At 40.5% G+C, this 23,937-nt stretch overlaps 1 protein-coding gene across 1 annotated transcript in view; it reads right to left on the bottom strand.

Annotated features, from left to right (window-relative positions):
• SNX2 (sorting nexin 2) overlaps nt 1-23,166 on the bottom strand; it is a 36,301-nt gene extending 13,135 nt beyond the window's left edge. Inside the window, exons 1-6 of the mRNA XM_075079795.1 lie at nt 23,001-23,166; nt 13,230-13,347; nt 3,908-4,071; nt 2,558-2,624; nt 2,308-2,351; nt 2,076-2,217 (exon numbers count right to left, since the gene is read on the bottom strand). Coding sequence (XP_074935896.1) covers nt 2,076-2,217; nt 2,308-2,351; nt 2,558-2,624; nt 3,908-4,071; nt 13,230-13,347; nt 23,001-23,108 — 643 coding nt within the window. The 5' untranslated portion in view covers nt 23,109-23,166. The remainder of the gene's footprint in view (nt 1-2,075; nt 2,218-2,307; nt 2,352-2,557; nt 2,625-3,907; nt 4,072-13,229; nt 13,348-23,000) is intronic.
• Between the last annotated feature and the right edge of the window lie 771 nt (nt 23,167-23,937).

Genomic DNA, 23,937 nt, shown 5'->3' with positions numbered 1-23,937 from the left:
GCATTTTTTCAAAGGTAAACTACACAGCGTAGCGTAACTGTAAATCCACAAATTTGTCTGTAAAATCAAATTTGTCTTTAAGTACAAGGATTAAAGTATTCAAACAAAGGTGAGGTGATCCACATGCCTCATCTTTTTTGCATTAGAGTATTACTATTCATTAATATTTCACTGCAGAAAGCAGTTTCTGTAGCCCAAGCATGCTAATCCTTCACAGGAAAGTATCCATGATTTAACAGATTGTTTTCTTGAAAACAGAAAATGTGATTTTCCAACATACATAGGTAAGTAGTGAGGCAGTTTGGATGAATGTCCAACTCTAGCTCACCACTGGCTCGGTTTTATCCTCAGTTTTATCAGTTTTATCCACAGCCATTAACTGGCCACTTGAATTTGTGGCTGAATTCTGAAGTGCTACCCCTCCCACCTATCACCAAAATAAAGTTGAAGCTTAAAACTCCAGGCATTATCAACAGCATAACAGAATCAACAGACTAAAAACTTTTGTACAATACATACTGCATAACACTTAATGTATGATATTTTGTATTAAGATTTTTAAAATAAACAGATGTAATGGAAAAACACTGTCATCTTTCTTTCAGCTGTTCTGCCAGCTCTCTGCTTAAAGATGCCTCATTTTAAATCAGCCTAGAATCCCTTCTTTTCTCCAGAATTAGAAATGTATGGACTACATGTTTTTGGATAGAGCTAAATACCACCTATGCACTCAAGTTCAAGTTTAAAGCAGGAGTTTCATGCTCTTTGGAAAATGTCCTACAGAGTTTGTGAGTTTTCCCAACTTATCTGTAGCTTAATAAAGCCTCTATACACAGATCTGAAGTGGCAGCCAGTGCTTGCTTACACTGCAATAAGCCCCACTAATTTACGCACTTCCAAGTATATCAGTATTTATGCTGGTTTTGTTCAACTGGTACCTCAAATCCAGTCCAAGGTTTGTCTTACAGATCAATTTGACTGTGATACAAGTACTGCATTTCCATGTAATTGCACAGTGTCATAAATGCCTTAAATGTTATATTCTCCAAAGGACGTGACTAGAAGCCTCATTCCACCTTTATAAATCATATTAGTGTTTGTAATTAAATTCATCTTTATAACATGAAAAATTGGTTATTACAGAATCATTCATTACTTTCAAGAACTACCAAAAATTCAGATCAGATTTTCAGTCTTACAGACTGAAAAATGCAGTGCTTCTCCACAGAATTAAAAGCATGATTTTTCCCAAGCTTCCTGCTACCTACATCTACTCAGTCTGCCTATTCTTACTTGTAGGAAAAGCTGCTGCCCTGATTAGCTTTACAGACTAAACTACTGAAAAAAAGTCCTGCCAATATGTACATAGCAAACAGCATTGTAGAGTCCAATCGCTTATTTATATGGGTAAGCCAAAAGACCAACAGGTTTTACTGTTTTAAATGTTATTTTGAAAGAACCCCTACTATTTGGAGCTCATAAAACTGAAATTGCTTCAATACATCAGGCATGCTTCTTCCTTCACGGAGAAATGATCTGATCCTTCAAGGCACTCACAAAGACTAGCATCACTCAAAAGTGTTTCTGAATTAGAACTTCAAACAATTAACTAGAGGTTTTAGTGTTCACCATGACCAAAAAAAGAGACTGAATTATTAGAGGGGTGGAGTACACATGAAGCTCTGTATATTGCAGGTAACTGGTAACAGCACAAGTTAAAAATAGTCTATCAAAACAAAGATGTTAAATGAAAGTTTAATCAACTCCTGAAGGGCAACAGTGAAGAAAGAATAATAGATAAGAAACAGAAGGCCATGTATTAAGCCAAATGTCCTCCTTATTACCAACGCTGGCCTGAGTTAGGAAGTGGCCAGCACATAACTTACCAATTTAACCTGAACTTTTTTAAAATAAATAACAGGAAGAATATTTAATAGTTTGGACCACCTGATAAGCAGTAAATAATATTTGTACAGAAAAGTATTTATTTTACAAGGCCAACAGGTATTCTAACAATTTGTATCACAGTACTTAAATGACATGCTTAAATTCAACCTTACAGGAACTACACTTACCTACAATACTTTTTTCTGGAGCTGGAGGCACAATGTAACCAACGTGCATGTATTTTGTTGCTAATTTGCTGTGCAAGCCAAGAAAATCACTGAATCTTCTTTTAACAGAGAATTCATTTTTGTGGAACATGGAAAGTGACGTCTTAAAAAAAAAAATTCACTGTGAATAACTGATCCATCTACTCAGCTATGATACAAAGTTATAAACCCAAATATTTGTTGCACTAGTTACCTTTGTTGTTACTCTGTATGCCATATAAGCATTCATGCCATCTCCTGTAAGAAAATTAAGATACTTATCCATGGGCAAATTATTTTAATCCTTCCACACACTTCTTGTTCCAAAATATAAATTAAATAGCTTTCCATTTAGATATTAAAAACTGCCAAAAGATAACTGAGTAAGAGATCATGCTAAAAATCTCAGAGTACTCTTCAAGGGATAAGACAGTCTACTGTCTTACTAGGCTCAAGGAACTTACCAACTTTCTCTGGGTCTGATACATTGATTTCTATATCAAACAAATCTCCATTTGCTTCCTCTTCAATCTAGGAAAAAGATATGTCATAATTAACAAGGTAACATGCATTGATATTATGTATGGTTACAAGGACAAGGGTATAATGGAGGAAGAAAAGGCAGTATGTTTGTATAATTAAAACTCCTTTCCAGACCCACCATCCAATGTTAAGTGAATGTAACTCCTAACATTGACTGTCACTGCAACAAACTTCATGTGGTGACTTGGCACTTGACTTGTTAGGTGTAAGGTTGGACTCAATGATCTTAAACGTCTTTTCCAACCTAAGTGATTTTATGTTTTTCATTTTAAGCTTTCCTGCAAAAGCTTTTAGTGTGGCAGCCTTTTCTCAGGACTTGTTTGCCTCAAAATTTTTAGTAAATATTTATCTTAGGGTTATGTTCATTGCATCTCCTCCAATGCTAGCAGATTCTATGGTTCAAGAACCACTCTCATTTGTGATGTTTCTATATGCTTCTAATCTTTTTATTAATTGTACCTGTAGCAGAAGAGCTTGGGAAGGGAAAAGTAACAGAGAATTTTCTGATACTTGCCTGAGCTCTAGTTTTGCAGAATTTTGTAACCTTTCATGTAATATACCTAAGTTTGATAAAAATAGAGATCTTAAGATACATCATGGCAGAAGAGACAGTGCACCAGGGCCGAAGACACGAGAAATCAGAATCCAATGCCATCTTGTGGTATCTGGGGAAGCAGCCATCTTCGAGTCACAGGCAAGTCTTGTTTGCAAACTCATTTAGCAGAGGCACTGTCTAGTAGAAGAACGCTCCAGAATGAATGGCATTTGGCAATGCCCGGATTTCGAATGAAACAACAAATGTAAATAGCAACATTAAACTTGCTATTAGCCTCAGCTGTTGTTAGCATGCAGGATAATGCTAGCAACTGCTTCTTCCACTACCCATTAACAACAGCTTCAGAAATCAAGCTGAAACCTGTGCCATGCTAGTAAGAGTTATTATACATCAATAACATTTCTCCTGTATCAAGCTCATGGCTTCCTCCTACATAGACTTCTACAGTATCTATGTGAATGAATGGAGCATCTTACTCCTCACACTAGAGATCTCCAATATAATCACCTAAGTAATGAGTTGTTATGGTATTTCCATGAGCCAAATTCAGACTAAACTTCATATGCAAAGTAAACAAAATAGGCCTTCTTTTACACCCTTCTCCTTAGCAAAGGATGATCCCATAAGTCAACATTTAGGAACTGTAATTTTAAAAGAAGAAAAGACTTCAAAAAACAAACAAGACATTCCCATTATTTAGAAGTTTACTGCATACCTCTTCTCGGCATCTATCAAAAATCACTGGGGCTGTTACAATTTTCGATTCCATTCTGGGAGCTACTAATGTAGTAGGTGTTACAGGAGCCATTGCAGGAGTAGGTTCTGGCGAAAGTATTGGATCCCTCTCTGGACTGTCCAGTGAAACTTCTTCTGTTGCTTCTAGATAAACATTTGAAGTTAGCAAAGAAGTTTTTGTGCAATAGAGGCATCACAAAGAAAAGAAATACACACACTAAAAAATTATTATATACAAGTTTAATAAGATCATCTGTAAATAGCATCCATTTGTGCCAGATAATTTCTTTCAATATATAGCTAAAACTAGATGTGACATTTGAGCTTCTAGTGCATAATGGGTTAAAGTAATATTAATATTGCAATTTTTTTAATACACAGTTAGGTAAAGGGTCTTTTAAAGTGATAAGTCATTCATTTTTGCATGAGATACTGCGAAAACTAATGATTTTTTTTAACCACACCAGCAGCTCTTTTTCAGCACCTGTATCAATTTCAGTTTTTGCACTCTGAACAACAGCTGATTTAGTCACATAAGCTGGACCCTGAGCAGAACAAACCATGTGTTAAATGAAGTCACATAATCATAATACACCCCTACCCCCGCCAAAAGCCCACAACTTATAAAATAGAAATATCAACAGTTGAGACATTCTGACTAGTAAGACTAACTGCTTTCTAACTTCGGCCTCTTGGAGCTTAAAACAGCTCACTAGAAACTGAGTACTTTCTTCAGACAGATAGTTCATCTACCTTTAAAGAGGATTTAAATCTCTGGTCTACAAATCCCGCATGTTTTCTTCCACTAACTGCTTTTCACCACTGGCAACCAACATACTTCCTTTACAACACACTTCCACTTTACATAATTAACAGTGTGGTCTCGCTAGATGTGCATTTTCAAGAGTTCCAGTTCCTTAAAAGATAATACTGAACACAGAATAGTAAATTGAATCCAAAATTAACTTCCCAATTGATCTCAAGTCTTGTTAAAAACTGGACTTCCTCTGGCAAGTACTTTACCAAGCAGATTAACAAAAAAAGCACTAAAACAGATCCACTCTGAGTTCTACAAAGTTACCAGAAAGGTTTATTATGCAATTTGGAAAAGAGTTGTGCTTGCAACTTCTGCCTATACAAACCACTCAATTTTCAAAAGAGTATACGCCATCTTTCTTCCAAACTTTCTAAAGCCTGGTGCATATAATGAATATAACTAGTCCTTTCTCAGCAGCCAAGAAAAGAGGAGTTTTAAATATCAGAGCTACTTTAAAACTTGTGAAATATTTATACTGCGTGTAAAGAAAAAGTCTCATTTTTGTCCCACAATCCCAGGATTGTTTGCTTCTCCAGAACCACCTGTAATCCACTAGCAACATAAAAATAGGGAAATAGCATCCAATGAACCATATAATCTATTACTGCAAAAAATATTATGTTCTTTTAGAATCAATATATCAAAACCACTCAGCTTTACTCCTGCTGCCACTTAGAGATACTGTCAGCCAATTCTGTTTCCCATTCTTCTGTAACACTTTTTTTGTCAATCCTTTACGTTTTTAATAAGTTAACAAAACCACACTTCTCTATTTCAGGAATGGAAATGACTAATGTGAGCCTAAATTTTGTTTGATACTGAAGCTCAAAACAAAATGAAAAAACCAAACTCCAATGTCACTATGCCTTAAGCTCATTTGAAGCAGATGCTCCTTCCGGCTTGCGGCTGACAAAGTTTGCTGTCATCACTTTGTTTTGGAGTATATCACAGAACTGCTGAGCTTGGAAAGGACTTCTGCAGATAATCTAGCCTAACCCCTCTGCTCAAGCAGGGTCAGCTACATTAGGCTGCTCTGGACCACACACAGATCAGTTTTGAGCACCTTCAAGGATGGAAAATCTACCTCCTCCTTTGACAACCTGTGCCAGTGCTCAATCACCCTCATCATCTAAAAAAACCAAAACCCACAACATTTTTTTTCCTCTATGTATTACCTGTACTTCAATTTATGTCTATTACCTCTTGTCCTGTAAGTGGGCAATACTGAGAAGTCTGGCTCCTTCCTCTCCATTCCATCCCAGGAGGTATTGTAGGTTTCCCCCAGGCTGAACAGCCTCAGCTCTCTCAGTCTCCACACGTGTTGTACACTTCGTGCCCTTAATCATCTTCATGGGCCTGCTCTGGATTCAATCCAGTTTGTCCATGTCTCCCCTTGACTTGGATAGCTCAGACCCGGACTCAGCACCCCAGGTTTGGCCTCACCAGGGCTAAGCGGAGGGGAAAGACCACTTCTGTCAACCTGCTGGCAATGCTCTTCCTAATTTCAAATTACAGATTTCCATACTATTTTCAAACTAGGCTTAAAAGTGAGCACCTTTTTATATTCTCCATTTTTAATATGAACAAAGATTATCTAAAAGCTTTCTTTGAAAATATTTATTTTCCTACCATAGTGTTAATTCTTACTGCTAAGCCTTTCTGAAGAACCCTGCTGATGCCCTCCACCCTCAAATGCCACAGGAATGATACTGCATCTTAAATCAATAAAGAACTTCAATTCAAAACCTCAGATCAGCTGGGAAGTCATGCTTTTGCAATTGAGGCACTTGCAAAAAAAAAAAAACCAAAAAACAAACCACAAAAAAAAAACCACCACCCTTTTAGATTGGCAGGAGAAAAATATTTAAACAGAAAAGAGGTAGTTCTGTCCTTTGGTGGTTAACAGCATTCAACATATAGGCTATAAAAATTACTGTTTCACAAAAACATTTCTCACAAAAAGATTATATATTTATAACACGTTGCATATGTATAAGATAAAATACAAAAGCCATTCCAATTCAATTCTTCCTTCTTCTGTCACCAGCTATATTCCAGCAGGTGTGTTTGGGAAGCAAAGCATTAACTACCAGTAAGTACTTCTCTGTACCTTCCAATTCTAGACACGCTTATAAAACAAATTGTGAAACAATTGAAAGCACATAAACTTCTCACTTTCATCAGCTGAGAAAACATTCCTGTTACTGTAGAAGTATGACTTTGTGCAGAAAGTATGAATTCAATGTAACAAAGCAGCACCACTACTAGATGAAACAGAAGCACACTCCTTCCCAGCACTCCCCTTTTTCAGACTTGTATCCACACACCCATTAGTATCATGAACTGATCTAAGTTGTGTATCACATGAACTCCAGCCAGGATCAGCCCCCTGCTACTGTTCTGCAGATCAGGATGAAGATACTGCTACTGGTGCATTGTTTCTGTAAAACAGAAAGCAGCAGGAAGAAGCAGTTGGAAAGGCAAGGAGGTTTCCTTTCAGCAAGACCAGCAACATTAGACTTTGTCTGCACCAGTATTTCTAAAGCTGTGTGACCCCGGGTTGCTTGGTGCTGCTTACTAGCCCTCCTATTTTCCTGGAGTAACTTACCCAGAGAAAATATTATCTGTTTGTTTGATAGCAGCAGGCCAGTTCTTTTAAGAAGAAGAAAAGATAATTTATGCCATCCTCCCTCCTGTTACCTCTTACCCCTAAGTTTCCATGCATCCTGGACATTATGTAAATCTAGAAGAGTGAAATGGAAAAGACAGTGGAAGGGGGTGAAGGCACAAGCAGGCCAGAAATAAGGATGTTGTGCTTTTTGTTTAAAAGACAACTATTAAGAGATTCTGAAGGGAAAAAGATGTATTAGCTGTATGTAACAACAGCAGGCCTTACACTTTCTAGCTATTTTTCTGATCAGAAAAGCAGTCTCTGTGTGGTACATAAGCTGAAGACCTATTTCCCAAGAAACAGATTTGTTCTGACAAACTGTGGCATTTTTGCTTCTGATATACATTCTTTCACTTTGAGAAGTAAGATGGCATGGCCCAGATTAAAAAGTTTCATTGACAATTATTCTGTTTGTTTTGTGGGTTTTTTCCCCACGGAAAGATGTATTTGGTAGGTTCCAGAGTAGAAACTATGGCACTTTCAGAAACATTTGCTTGATTTAGTAATTTTTTATTTTCCCATGAAAACTTAGGTATTAGGTTGTGGTTTTGTAGGGGTTTTGTTTTGTTTTTAAATATTCTGTATTAGTATTTGCACAAAAAATGAAATCTAGATGTATTGCTTTCCTGGGAAGTTCTCAAAAACATAAGCTCTTCTGGCATAAAAGGAGGCAACTGCTTTGCCCAACTTTTAGGTGGAAAACATTGAGATCCAACACTCATATCAGCTATGGCAGTTATCAGCACATATTAAGCACTCCCACCGATCTAATGCTGCAATACTTCTACACATAAATACCTACTTTACAATCCATGAACAGTCTCTGTTATGGATCACTGTCAAGACGCTTAGCGCCAAAGGAACATGAAAACATCTCATTCTGCTGCAGAAGACAACTATTTATGCTTAATTAACATTCTATGGCCAACTACACCAAGTTTCTATCAGCACTCAAGCATGCGGCTCGATCTCAGCATTAGACAGCTCTTTTTTCTTTACTTTCCACTACGAATACTTGTCAAACATCATCTTAGAAAGTGCAAGTTTGCAATTCCTCACTAGCAGCTCACTTCAGCTGAGTAAGTTATTTTTACTGGTCACACTTCTAAATGTCAGACCTCTAAAATTCTGACATGGCTCAAGTGTTTAAATTGGCTTATTATCTTTGAAAGTTTACTCAGGTGATCACATAAACACAGAACTAAACTGAAGTAGAAACCGTTGTCCAGAATGGAGGACAAGTTATTAAAAAAAGGCTTCTCCAGGTGTAGCAATATTTCAGAGACAGATACCCTAACAGAACTGATCGTGAGAACTACCACACGTAAGTCACAGCCCGTCACCCTCACTGTTATACCGGGAGTACTAAGATTAATCTTAATGAGAACAGAAATAGTTTTAACTGAACAGTCAGACACTAATTAGGCCCCCTTCTGACTGCAAAGCTGTAGGTTCACATACTTTCATGCATTTGTATCTTGCAGAAGAGACCTAGAACTGAACAACCAGCTTCAAAAAAGCAGCAAGGCATCTGCACCAAACTCTTCTGATCAGACACACCACATGACAACAGCCTGACAGACACCATCAGCTATAAACTTTTGATTTTCAGCTGGGCTTAAAGTACATGTCTTTTCTGGTCCATAGAATTAGCATCTCCTTTTCTGTATCAACTCCCAGGAAAAAAGACTAAGACAAATCTATCAGTATATGAAGAAAAATAAAACAAAAGCAAACAAACAAAATCACCACTCTCAAAGCATTGATGTTCCGCCAGGACACAAAAGCAAGATATTTGCATAAGACAATCCATCCCCAAACACCTGTCAGAGCTGAAAAAGCAGAACGTCATAAAAAGTAATCTTTACCAGACTAAGGAAAAGGAAAAATTTTAATTTTCCATTTCTCTGAAAATGGTGACAGAACACTGATATAACTTCAGAGTCCTGCTCGTCGTCTATGAGCACCGGAGGCACAAGGCACAGACAGCTATGTCTTGCACAGGCAGTCTACGGCACATTTCTGCAGCCACATACAGAACTTCAGGCCAACATTTTGGAAGACTAATTCAGTATATAGTTCTTCACTCTACAGTAGAAGCTTATGGACAGCCAGGTTTTAAGACACACTCCAAAGATCCTCAAGATACTCCTAATACTACCTGATTTTGACCACTGACCATTATAGCAGCCTTCCAGTACCTGAAGTACAAGAAAGCTGGAAAGGGACTTTTTTACAAGGGCATATAGTGATAGGACAAGGGGTGGTGGCTTTGAACTGAAAGAGGGTAGATTCAGATTGAAGAAGAAATTCTTCATGATTAGGGTGGTGAGGCACTGGAACAGGTTGCCCAGAGAACCTGTGGACGTCCCATCCCTGGAAGTGTTCAAGGCCAAGTTGGATTGGGCTTTGAGCAACCTGCTCTAGTGGAAGGTGTTCCTGCCTATGGCAGTGGGGTTGGAACTAGTTGATTTTTAAGGTCCCTTCCAACACAAACCATTCTGTGATTCTATATAGTCTCCATATGTAAGAGCTCTATAAGATAAAGTAATTCTATCTTGACCAAATATCAACACACTGACTTTTATTCTAAGGGTGAAAGTCCTTAAGAGGGTTAGGCAAGGCAGTTTGTGTTTTCCATCTGTTAGCGGAGACCAGTAAATTTCGCTGCCACGTTCATTAGTATTGTTGTTCTCAGTTCTGTAAAACATTTTCTTCCACCTTTGAAACCCAGTTTTAATAGTTCAGCAAAACATTTATGAGTCACCAGACAAAAGGTAATGAGTATCTAAAATTATTGCATATACTACCCTGTAGCTACTGCAGAAACACAACAGCAAAGAGGCTTTAAGTATAGCCAAAAAAGCCTAAAAAACCCCCCAGATTCTGAACAGCATTAAAACAGTACAAGAAATCACAGAATTTGTTCTCCCCCACCTCTTTTTCTATTAGGTTGCATTATGAAATGAAATAATGAAAAAGACTTATCAAGCCTACAATAGCTAGAGAGGCATAACATCACAATTTTTTACAAATAAGTCTGCAAAACTAGAATTATTTATGCTCCAAAGAGTCAGTCTCTCCTTTCAGGAGCCATCCATAGGATTTCCTTGACCTGGATTTTATAGTGTCTAATTTTCAGTATGAAGAAACAATGTAAGTCAGAAAACTGTGGAACCTTATTCTCTTCCTCTCCAGTTATGCATTCCTATAAGCTGTGCGATGATAGATTTCTTTGGAATTTCAACATGTTTAAGAAAAAAGCCCAGCCACACTCAACTTGTATATTAAGTCCTGCTTTCACAGAAAGCCAGGCTTAGGCAATCATGCTGGAAACAAGAAAACAAGCATGTTATGCTGCCTTCTCACATTGTTTCTATTCATTGCAAACCAGTATCAGAAAGTTAATCAGATGGATTAACATCACTGTCTAGCAAAGCAGTCCTAAGAAAGAAAAAATGGTTACACTCGTGAGTGGATGGCACTGGAACACAAATTGGAAATAATTTTTGAGAATGCCTATGCTGACAGTGATACAAAGACAGAAGTTCATCACTAGGGTACAACTGTATTATGTGAAAGATGTTACATTCTGTCTTAGGCTCCATAAATCACACTTGGTTTTTCCCCCCATTTGAGAGTTTGTACTAGCCTCAGTCTATATATAAATTGCCCTTTAATAGACCAGTCTCAGTTGTGTTAGACATTCAGTACATTAGATACTTTCAGTTCAGTGCTGCATGCATTTAAAAGAATATCTTCCATCGCAAAACTCAGACTCATTAAATCACTTCTGTGTGTTTTCGTCACAGCATTCATTTCAGTTGAAACAATCTGGCTGCTAACATTTGTTCCTATGTCTGGATCCCCTCAATATTTACTCCAGCCACCTTTTTTCTTAATATTATCCAAAGGAGAACTGGCTTTCCTAAAATATCCATGCCAGATGGCTCTATGGTTATAAAAAGCCAGCTTCATATACTGAAGCTAGGTAACCAAATTATGAGTACTAGAGAGCTTTGTGGCTAAATCACTGCTGGTCTTTGTAAGTCATAAGCTCAGGTAATATAAACCCAAAAGTAGGATTACCCTCTATTCCTTACACTCCCTCTTTTTCAAAGCACTTTCAGAGAGTTAATAAACTAGTTAATAGATTTTAACAGCGTTGTGAGCAAAGATAAGTTCAAATATATGCAAATGTAAGTTTAGTAAGTTTAGAACAGAGGTAATGAGCATGTGTACACCTATGTATACAGAACACCCAGAACTAAAGGCTATGAAGTTTCTTTTTGTATTATTACATCGGGGAATCAATGAAGTTGAGATGGGGGCTGTATTCAAAGCAAACTGCCCACTGACTCACTCCATAGGAAAAGTGTTAGTACCGCGAAGCAGCATTCAGAACCATCTTTTGACGTACATAAGATACTCCAAATATCACACCTCCTTTCTTGAATACTTAATATTCCTACACATGTAACTGACATCAACCATAATCCACAGTAGGACAGTTGAAACCCAACACTGATTATGAAGCATTAGAAGTGTGATATCTATTGACTGATTATTTATCAAAACTTTCACATACCTTTCTCCAAAACATGTAGTACTGTCAGGTAATACAGACAGAATCATGCACTAGTGAAATGATAAGACTGGTCCCATATGCCAGTTTGTTACCTTTTCACAATAAAAGGTAGTCTTATGAGACTTATGAAAAAGGAAATACCCTCCAGCTTGCAATATGATCTGAATTATACTACTTTGTAATTCGAAAAAAGATTGGGACAACTAATGTGTGCTTATTAAGCAGAAAACTAGGATGTAACTTAAGTCCTGTTTTTACACAGATTTGAGTATTGTTAATTACATAACGATAAATACTGTTATCACTGTCAGCAGAACACATCACTAACCAGCTAACACTGCCACGCTATGCATTGACCGTACACACCGAGAAACCTGTATTTAGCAAACGAACCTAATGCTAATGTCCCTTAAGAAAAAGATCCATACGTCATTGTCAAATTGTTTAGAAATTTAAACTAAACTTTCCTACTAAATAAGTTCCTCAAAGTGCCACTAATGCAATATGAGAGAGCAATTAATGGTTACGCTACCAAAAAAAAGTAACATCAAGAGTGTAATGGAAGTGTTTACACCCAAGACAACATGGGCAAATCTGGTGAAAAAATATTCCTGATTTTAATTTTGCCAACAAAATTTTAACAAAACCAAATATAATCCTGAAAAGAAGTCACATATCACTTTATTTCCACTACTAAGCAAGATTAAGTTTTCTACTTTGAGTTTAAAATGAAAGGCTACACTTCAAAACAGTTTTACAACAATATATAAATCAATAGCAAGATATGTTAACAATGGTAAAACAAACAACTCTGGGCAAAGAAGAATCTCGGCTAATTTTCCTTTTTAGTGTATTACTTCTGCAAGTTCATAACCTTGACAACATACTGCAGAAGATCATAGGACTTCAACTAAATACATGATGTTGAACTCAGGAAAGAATGACTGATGACAACTAGAAGCACTAATTCATTACTAAATGAATTTTCCAGGAAGCATACCTTCAACAGGTTAAGCAACAATTAAGATTTCTTACAATACTAAATTGCGTAAATTAAAATTGAAGTTTCCATTGCTGGGTTACTGCTTCATTTTTCCTCACAGTCAAAAAAAAGTGACCTTTTACAGCATAAAAAGGTTTTAACCCTCCCTCCCCTAAAAGGACTTTACTTCCAGTCCAAGAGAAAAAGAGTTTATGCAAATACATGAGAAGAAAAGAGCAATTACCAGCAAAGAGGTCTTCTCTGTCATCATCTAGCATGATTTCTGCCGGCTTTGGACCATTGGAGTTTGTGCTGAGGTCTTCTGCAGGAAGACTTGCTGGCTCTGGAGATGAAGGACTTGACTGTTTAAAAAAAACAAGTGAAATGAGTAGCAGAGAACCAGTTGCCATGTGTCAGTATATAAGAATTATTGCAACAAGCATTCTTTCATGGCAAAGAAACAAGGCAAGATGTACAGAAAGGAAACCCTGTCAGCTATTTCCATTTCCTACTCCTACCATGGTAACAATGAACAAAGGATACGAGCTAGTCAACAGCTCTTTTCATTTCTTTGTTGGAGAGAAAAAGAAATAGTGTCACCCATTTCCTCAAGTTTAATTAACATGAAACAAAAGCTGCTACAGAAATATCTAGAATAAGTTTATTAGTATCAGTGAAAGTAATTTGATTTTTAAGTTCCTTTTGCAAAGCCTTGTATTTAGATTTTGATTTGTGCATAGAAGGAAATTAATAAAGACATTTCCAAGGGTTCTATACCAGTTTTTCAGAGACTAAAAGAGTGCATTAATGCCATTCAAACAATCCAAGGCTGCTTGCAGCCATAAGAAGTCTTGATATCTTTGCAACAGCTTGAATTTGGGAATTATTCCCACCTAGGGTCACACTGTAATGACATAAAAGCTAGGCTTGCCATAGATACAGTTCTTTTAAATTACTGAAGACTAGAACTTGCCCTGTGAAAAAGAGAAATACTGGAAGACACTCAGGAAAATTAAAGCAATACTGTAGCTGGGCTACCAAATGTATAGCTTACTCACAAAATAAATACACACCTAACCAAAGATCAGTGCTTCAGTTAGAAAACCCTTGTTGCATAAGTATCAACTATGGTTGTTAAATAGTTCTAGAAAATGTGCAAGACTCACTGCTCACAGGTTCACCCAAGATAGCTAGCTAAAAAGTTTTCAGCATCATCATATTTACTAATGAATGAATGCACTTTAAAAGCAGCCGCTAAAAATTGTGTCACTGCTTGCTTCCTCATTTTTGCATAGAGTTGTCATAATTTAAGTTCAGAACCAGAATTCAAAAGAGACAGTAAACATTTCAGGCTACACTTCAACAAATGCCACAGGCTACAAAAGATTAACACACAAAAAAAAGCCCCCAAAATACTGAAAAGCCACTGAAAAAATCTGTCCGGGTTGTGTTTGCACACTCATCAACGCAGCAGAGGCAACAGTTCTAAGAGAGAGGCCTTCCTTATAGCCGGCTCTCTAAAAGCAGTGTACATCCTGACATGGAGTATGACACTGCTGCTTTACTTCAGGCAGCATAGAGCAAGATCCTGGCCCCCACATCTATCCAGACGTCAGTCACCTGAAATTCTGGTGCAGAGGAGGTAAGCAAGAAACAGTAGAAATCCTGCCAGACAAATTCAGACACAGTAAGAATTGTTTTTCAGATGACATATGAAATCAAGACTCTCAATCTGGAAAGGTGTTAGCCCAAGGTTTTCCTTGCTGAAGGCAGAAGAAAAATAAAAGCAAATACAAGAATACCAGAAAATTTATATTCCTCTAAACCACGTTACGGTTGCAACAAGGAACTGCTCCATTCAAATGACAGAACAGGTTATATCCCTTTCCCTCTGTCAAAGGCTGCAACACTCTCTGAAAAGAAGTTGGGAAACCAATAAACAAACCAAAGTGATGAGCAACAAAAGGAGCAGCCTCTCAAACTGCTTGTTGGATTTCGCCCTAGAGCCTCCAAAGAAAGTCAAAGCAGGAACACATGGGAACTGTATGTAGGTAGTAGAGTTTATAACCTTACAAGCAACGAATCCACATGTGCACTTCTCATGTCATACTAAACCCATGCCAAAATGATTCCACAGCAAACAGAGTGCTCTGGGGTAATAAAGGTGCATTTGCTCATTCTTTGAAGTATTATCCTTAAGTTCTATAACAAGACTTGGAACTAATTTAGACCAAATGGACTAGGAAATTCAAGAAAACCTCACCACTTGACACGCTTCATTACTCTACAAATTATAGCATAGACAGTATGCGTCCCATGCAATAGCTAACAGTTTTAAGTGATTTGAGAACTCAGAAGTAGCATATTCTGGAAAAAACAGTCTGTCTCTCTAGGCAGTACTATGTAGAGCTGCAAGTTCTAGGTCTTGTACTTCAGCTAGAAAAGCAGAGCACAGAAATGCTTGATTTCCCTGTGAGGTTCAGGCAGTTTGAAGTTTTATCAGTAACAGCAATTCTTCATGAAAACGTTACCCTCCTTCTGAACCAGTTTTGCTGCTACTCAATTTCGAACAGCAGCCCAATTACATTTTGATATATCTGAGTTTTATGACATAGTGGGGGCTCTACTCGACCACAGATGCAGCATGACATGAAGGCTATGTTTGTCATTTCCCCTCTATGAAATACAGCTGTAACATGCATGGCCAGGCACAGGGAACAAAAGCTTTCCTGATCACTTGTTGCACACAGCAGATGGCTTTCAGCTTTATCCCTTAATTCTGCTGTTGATTAATGATTGGTGGAAAAAAGCCCTCTGAGAATACTCACGCCTACAAGTTATTCCCCCAGCTTATCTTCTCAGTTTTATTTGAGTTAGCTAGTTTGGTTACTGATGACTACATTTGACTATCCCTGGCTTCTCATTGCAAAAAGAAACTCTACCAGACACAAGATTCGCCTTGAACACTTAAACTAATCAAGGTATGGCATACTATGAGAAAACAAATATTTGCATGCCTCAGGTAACAAGTTAACCAGAGGACAACACAAAGCCATTCCCACTTTGAAGAAGGAACAGAGGCGTCCTGGGAACAGCCATAAATACAAAGAAAGATACCAAGTCCTGGTAGGATTGCGGAGCTTCTCTTTGTTACAGAGCTGGGAAAGATCCTGCCCTTGGCACTAGTCAAGAAAGCCAAGAATTTTGCACGAGACACCAGGCTTCACAGATGTAGTTACAGGATCAGTTACAGACAGCTTCCTCCAAATTTCACATACCTTGGTTTCCATTAACTGAAACTGGAGAATACTCACAAAAGGAGAGAACTCAAACAAACAGGCTGTAAGAGAACCTCAGAAAGCTCAAGAAGCAAAGCTTATTCATGCAGCTGGTATACTTTGTATACAAGACACAAAGTCTAGAAGTGACTCTTACCGGAAGATTTCCACTGAAACAGGTATCCTATGTATTATTTATTTTATAGATATAATAAATTTATATTTTTTATAAATCTTAAGTTCTGTTTTTAATAATAGTAGATAGTGAAGTTTAGTTTTAGGAATGATTTACAGGTAGCATGTCTTTGCTTTAAAATATCCTTTCAGCTGTGTACTGTTTTTGGCTGTGAAAGAGTTAATCTCCTTCATAATAGCCTGTATAGTTCCATGGCTTGGATTTGTGACTGAACCAATATTGTTCACATGAGGACGTTTTAATTATTGTTGAACAGTGCTTACACAGCATGAAGGCCTTCTCTGTTTCTCACTGCTCTGCCAGCGAGGCTGGGGATTGCACAAGAAGCTGGGAGGGGACACAGCTGGGAGAGCTGACCACAACTGACCAAAGGAATATTCCACACCAGGTTACACCATACTCAGCAATAAAATCTGGAGGGAAGGAGGATGGGGAGGATGTTTGGAATGATAGCATTTGCCTTCCCAAGTAACCGTTACACGTGATGGAGCTCTGCTTTCCTGGAAATGGCTGGACACCTGCCTGCCGATGGGAAGCAGTGAATGAATTCCTCCTTCTGCTTTCCTTGCATGCGTGCCTTTTGCTTGACCTATCAGACTGTCTTTACCTCGACCCACAGGCTTTCTCACTTTACCCTTCGGATTGTCTCCCCCATTGTGCTGTGGGGAGTGCGTGAGCGGCTGTGTGGGGCTCAGCTGCAACTGGAGTTAAACTGCAACAGGCTGACAGCTGAATAAAGTATTTCCTGGCCCATTAATCTTTCAGTCTTTCAGTGGCTCTTTGCTATTTTTAAACAGCTGTTGTTCTCAGACAAAATAAATTAAGGATAGGGTTAAATATCTTCATAAACAGCTGGGGCTTTGTATGAAGACAATGGGTAGAAACTTCTTAATTATTCATGCTCTGAACACTTACTGTAACTTTGGACACAAATTCAGCTTGTTTTTAAGAGTTTTTCAAAGTTTAGTTTCTTATCTTGAAAACAGACATAGTTCTTGGGGAGCTATGAAAACCCAGAAAGCCACAGTCCTGAATGTATCAGAAATTGGAGTAAATAATTCCTAATAATCTGATTATTTTACACAGAGGGTCAGAGGGTGCTATTCAGCCTCTCAGAAAAAGCACCCATGCAATCAAACTGGAATATTAAGCTATTCCAGTTACACCCTACTACAGGTGCAAACTAAAGGACACTACCCCAACTTTGATCTTTTACCTCTGTGAAGTACAGCTAAAATGGTGTCATGGTTTTGGCTGGGACAGAGCTAATTTTCTTCCCAGAAGCTGGTACAGTGTTGTGTTTTAGATTTAGTATGAGAATAGTGTTGCTAACACACTGATGTTTTAGTTGTTGCTAAGCAGTGCTTACACTAGATGAGGACTTTTCCAGTCTCCCATGCTCTGCCGGGTGCACAAGAAGCAGGGAGGGGAGGGGGCACAGCGAGGACAGCTGATCCAAACTGTCCAAAGGGATATTCCATACCATATGACATCATGCCCAGTATATTAACTGGGGGGAATTGGCTGACGGAAGCAGCGATTGTGTCTCACGGACTGGCAGCAGCAGTTGGTGAGTAGCGAGCGGTCGCAGCACTTCCCGCCCACCCCCCCGTCCTTGGGTTTCACCTCTCTTTCTCTCTTGCTGTTTGCCTTTTCATTACATTATTACTACTACTATTTTATTTTAATTATTAAACTGTTATTATCTCAACCCATGAGTTTTCTTACTTTTGCTCTTCTGGTTCTGTCCCCCATCCCACTGGGGAGGAGGGGTGAGTGAACAGCTCTGTGGTGCCCAATTGTTGACTGGGGCTAAACCACAACAAACAGCAGTTAAGATGGTTGTCAGAGGAGTTAGAAGTTAGCCCAGTGAAAGTCTGAAGATCAGACAAGAAATGGAAGACGAGACTGAAAAAGCCTCATGGCTCAGACACACATGGACAGCACAGCTGTGTAAAGATTTTAAAACTTACTTGATGCCAACAACTCACAAACTGTCAGAAACACGTCCATTTCCTGAAAGATTCATGCCTGCAAAATTTCTGAGCGACTCCCGAGTTGGAAGTAAGTCAGGTGAAGCATCCAACAATCAAGAGACCTGCATGTCCTGGCCATTGGGTACGCAGGACAGTTAGGATTCTGCTTTACTTGTTTCCTAGAGAAAACATTTCTGGTGAGAGGCCTATGGGCCTGTTCTAATTCACATTGGCAATAACAAGTTCAATTTTCCCCTCCTTTATTAAGCATTACATTTGACAGTAATAACTAAGTATTTTATAGCTTTGACATATGAAGAAACAAGAACAAGTTCTCACATTTGTTGTTGGATGAAATCATAGCCTGAGATGTTTGGATATCCTCCCTGAGATGTTTGGACATCCTCCCTTCTGTTAATCGTAAGGTCCTCCCCAAACCAGTTCAACAACTTGCCTGAAGCCCTCCTAGCCTCCTTCAGTCAGAACACACTGGGCTGACAAAAGCTGACCATCATATGATTCTAGCTTTTTGAGTTAACCCGGCTGATTGTCTGAAACGGGGTTACAGAAGCTCAGAGATCACAGCATGGGCAGAGAGAAGACAGTCAACAGGCAGAAATGTTTTCAGCAGAAAGTAATAGGACACAAGCAATCACACTAGAACAAATGCCTGCATGCTTCCATTAAATCCAGGCTGTAACACCAAGGAACAAGACACACATTTCAAGTAAACTTACAGCAATTAATCTTCGATACAGACTTAGTTTTCTGCAAAGATACAGTACAGTGTCGAAGGGCTTAATATTTTCCTCTCAGATATTCCAATGCAGTCTTTACCGCTTCCTCTGTAATTGTCACTCTTAAATTCAACGGATATCATTAAAGACACCTGGACTTCTGTGCCTATCTAATGTTTTGCCTTCTGTGCAAAAACCAAATGCATATTGCAGATCTTTGACATAAACTGGCAATGAAGTTATATACACACCCTGCCCTAAATGACAGTCCTTGACAGACTACCACATCTACTGCTTACTCATTGTTTTCAAGTCCCTCCATGTATTCTTTCATTACAAAAACAGGACTATAAATACCAGTTGAAATGAGTAGGTGGCAGCTCAGCTACATGTTCACATGGCACCTGCTTTACAAAAGACAGAGAGAGACAATACAGAAATGAGTAAGAAGTTTAGGGAAGTGAGAAGTGGCACAACAGATAAACAAGGAAGGTGGCAGAGAAGGCAGCTAAGGCAAGGAGGAAGAGGGAGGAAATGATGAAGTGAGAGTTACACTAAACATTGTTTTTCAGAAAATCTAACACACTTTTTTCCATATACGTCATCAAAACTTAATTTCATACAGTTTTTTGCAGTCTCGCCTAATAGTGGCAGGGGACACAGCAAATCAGCAATTTGTTCATTACAACCTTGTAAAGGAGGATGATCCTTCTCGTAAGACATAGTCAACTTCCAGAATTTCTTGTTGTATATATCATGGGTGCCTTTTTTTTTTTTTTAATAACACAAAAAACCATGTACTTGAAAATTTAGCAAGTAGAGAAGTCCATGGAAGATTATTAATATTGTAATGTTACCTAGGGCTCAGGAAGTCCCTGAGCTACAAAAGCCTGGTAGCTGGGACAGCACTGCAGGTGACTACACCAGCACATACATATAATCATCAGCAATATTCTTCACATGGCATACACCATTGAATATCGCTGTGAACACAGTCTTGGCTTAGACCATTCGTCTGATTCTGCCTGGCTGCTCTCGTTGATGAAAGCAACTCTGGCAGCTAGAGACCACATAGTGACCATGAGTTTAATGGAGGCAGACCATGAGACACTACAGTATGATTGGCACAATCAAAACCAAATAGATATCCACAGTGCTGAAGAGTAGTGGAATGGTTAACAGGGAAATGAGCATCCCACCAACTTGGGCAAGCTGCTGCTCCGGCCTGGTGCCCAGAGTTCATAGGTGCCCTATGTACACAGAAAGGGAAGCCCCTCCTCATACCCTGTCACCCAGGAAGTTTTTGAGTCCTAGAACGTTCCTGCCCCAACCCAGAAACGCCAGGTGCTACAGCTCATTGTGATCTTTTAACATTTTATATTCTAGAATTAAGAGCGTTTAATTCAGGACATTGACTTTTAGTATGTGTTTGAAGAAAGCTGAAGCTTCAGCTTCTTTTTCTTCACAGAATTCAACTTGAAATAAGCAATATTCTCCATTTGATTATACAGATAAGCCACTCAAGTCAGTAAGCCCTTCTGTATTTAAATATTTCAGAGTTGCTGTTCATAACATAGATTAAGTTTATATTTTTTCAGAACAAACTTAGATGAGTTAGCATTGCTTTCTAAATGGAGACTTTCTGAACATGGAAGCTATTCAGAAGACCTACTAGAAATCTTATAGCTTCTCCACTGTACAACCAAATCAATAGGTAAGAAAGGAACATCATGCCTTTTGTGAGCTCCAAAGAGAATGAAAGCAAGAAAAAAATAGGACGGGGCTGAAATTAACCATGCAAAAAGCAAACGGACAGCTCTAGGATAAACCAGGTGGGAACCCTTTCAAAGTACCACAGTTCCTTCATATAAGTTGGCTCTTGACCTCACCACCCCTTGCCATGGTTCCTCCTCTCATATCAGCACACAAATACATGATCATCTACAATAAGCATGACACCATTCTGCTGTTACTATAGAACCTCCATTGCTATTTAGAAACAGCTACTTCATTAATATTTACAGGGTTAAAACAACACTCAAGACAGAAGTTTAATGAGGCCCACACCATGAGACACTTGTTCTCTGGACTAAGGTGCCCTATACACTTGAGTTAAATGATCTACATTCAAGCTACTGAGAAGTTCAAAGTCAGTTTTCATGATCTCTTCCTTCCAAATTTGCCAGAAAACCACAAGATCAAGGCTCTTCCCTAAACACTGTAGCTGATCAGACATCAAAAAAAGTGTTATTGACAAGGCTTTTCAAAGCTTCTCTTCAAGCAAAGAGGCTTCCCTTTCCTACTCTGCTACTTTCTTCCAAATAGACTGTCTACAAAAATAAAGCAGTACAATGGAATAGTCGGCCAAACCATCCAATACGCAGTGCATTTTTTTTTTTTGCCAGTTTTTGCAGTTAGAGAAATTTTCAGTAACTATTTTTAATCATTAAGATGAGAACTTCTCATTTTAACTATGATTTAGACACTAACTCATATCTCTTCTAGCTTTAATTCCAGATCGTATCAGTAAAGACATGCCTTATGTTAAACTGCAGTCTTCCTTAGCACACAGAAAACAACACGAATAATACACTGTATCGCACGCAGATGCACAGAAGCCTATTGATACAATTCTTGTCAACTGCAGGTTGACATCATTTGCTATGCCTTCATAGCATCTTTCCATGTATCTTTTTCTACCAATGCACAAATTACTCATCTATAAAACGGAAATAAAATAAAGCGGCTTGAGAAAAGGCAAGTGACTTTAAAGTACATTTAAGAGCTTCTTTGTATTCTGGCCTTTTCTGTTAACGACAGAGAACAGCCAGAATAAAACAAAGAAACATGCACTAATCCTATTGCTATAAAGGTCAGGGACAGGAAACTCTTCAGGAAAAGAGGAACAGGAACAATTTTCTTTTCAAATGGTCAACTGTGTGCAGGAAGAGCGAAGTTCTTCTAGAAGATACTGGCAAAACACACAGGTGAAACACGACCACAACAACTCAGCAAGAAAAGCCCCCACTACAACGAATGAAGATGCAAACATCTTTCATATCGAGCACCTACTTACGCATCCAGCTGTTTGGGGTTTTTTTGTGCCAGACTCGTGACACAAAAAGCAAGCGCAGTTTGGAGATGTGCTTCCCAGAGGTTTTCAGACCTTTCAGACTCGAGTTTCCCTGAGCAGCGGCGGGTTCCCCACCGCCTGCCCGGCGTGCCCTGTCCCGGGGCCGGCCCCGCTCGGGGGCGGGGGGCGAGCGCCGCAGGCGGCGCCGCGCCAGCCGGTCCCGCTGCCCGGGGTAGCGCGTACGTCCCGGCTGTGCCACCGGGAAGGGGGCGAATCCCCGGGAAGGGGCCTAGCGCATAAAGCGGTTTTTACGAACCCACGCAAAGCCTCAGCAGCTGGGGGGGGGGAGGGAATGACACACGGGGACACCGGCGACACTGTCGCCGTGTGTCGAGGGAAGCACTGCCGCGGCGGTACAAGACAGGGTCAGGGCGCGGGACAGCGGCGGCCCGGCATAGCGGCACTTGGGGAAAGACTTTCGGTTTCCCCTGGCGCCCCGGGGAGAACCGCCAGCCCCCGCAGGGCCGAGGCCACTCGCCCGCCGGGAGGGGAGCGCCGCGGAGCCGCCGCTGCCGGAACAGCGCCAGGCGGCGGGGCCGGGCCGGGGGTCTGCGGCCCCGGTCAGGGGCTGGGGGCCGGGGGCCGCGGCCAGCGGCGCGGCACCGGCGGCCTGCCGGGGAGGCAGCGGAGGGGAGGGCCCGGCGGCCAGCCCGGGCGGCGGGGTTCGGGGCCCGCGGTGGCGGGCGGACTCTCACCTCCAGGGTGGACACGGTGCTGGTGAAGAGGTCCTCGCCTTCCTCCAGCTCCTCGAAGTCGGCGGGCCGCGCCTCCCCCAGCGGCGGAGGCTCCCTCTCCGCCGCCATCTTCCCCTCCAGCCCGGCCGCCGGCTCCGGCCCCCCTCACTCACGTGATGGCCGCCCCGCCCCCCGCCACGTGACAGGAGGGTGGCCCGGGAGGCGGTGGGAGCCCGCCCCTCCCCGCCCTTTGCCGAGGCCGGCGGCAGGCCGGGAGGTGAGGGCGACTCCCTTAGGAGAGGGTGTCCTAACCCCTTGTCCTGTCACTACAGGCCTTGGTAAAGAGGTCACCCCAATCCTTCCTATAGTCCCAATTGAAGTACTGAAAGGCCACAATAAGGTCTCCCCGCAGCCTTCTCTTCTCCAGGCTGAACAACCCCAACTTTCTCAGCCTGTCCTCATAGAAGAGGTGCTCCAGCCCTCAGATCATTTTTGTGGCCTCCTCTGGACCCGCTCCAACAGCTCCGTGTCCTTCCTGTGCTGAGGGCTCCAGAGCTGGATGCAGCACCCCAGGTGGGGTCTCACCAGAGCAGAGTAGAGGGGCAGGAGTACCTCCCTCGACCTGCTGGCCACGCTGCTTTTGATGCAGCCCAGGGAACAGTTGGCTTTGTGGACTGTGAGCGTACACTGCCGGCCCATGTCCAGCTTTTTGTTCACCAGTACGCCCAAGTCCTTCCCTGCAGAGCTGCTCTCAATCCCTTCACCCCCAGCCTGTATTGATACCGGGGGTTGCCCCGACCCAGTTGCAGGACCCTGCACTTGGTCTTGTTGAACCTCATGAGGTTCACACAGGCCCACTTCCCAAGCCTGTCAAGGTCTCTCTGGGTGACATCCCATCCTTTTGGAGTGTCAGCCGCACCGCTCAGCCTTGTGTCATCTGCAAACCTGCTGAGGGTGC

This window comes from Phalacrocorax aristotelis, chromosome Z (genome assembly GCF_949628215.1).
Source record: "Phalacrocorax aristotelis chromosome Z, bGulAri2.1, whole genome shotgun sequence".
NCBI classification, from domain to species: Eukaryota; Metazoa; Chordata; class Aves; order Suliformes; family Phalacrocoracidae; genus Phalacrocorax; species Phalacrocorax aristotelis.
Note: the sequence above shows the minus strand (reverse complement) of the source record. Positions and strands in the feature narration are given on the sequence as shown.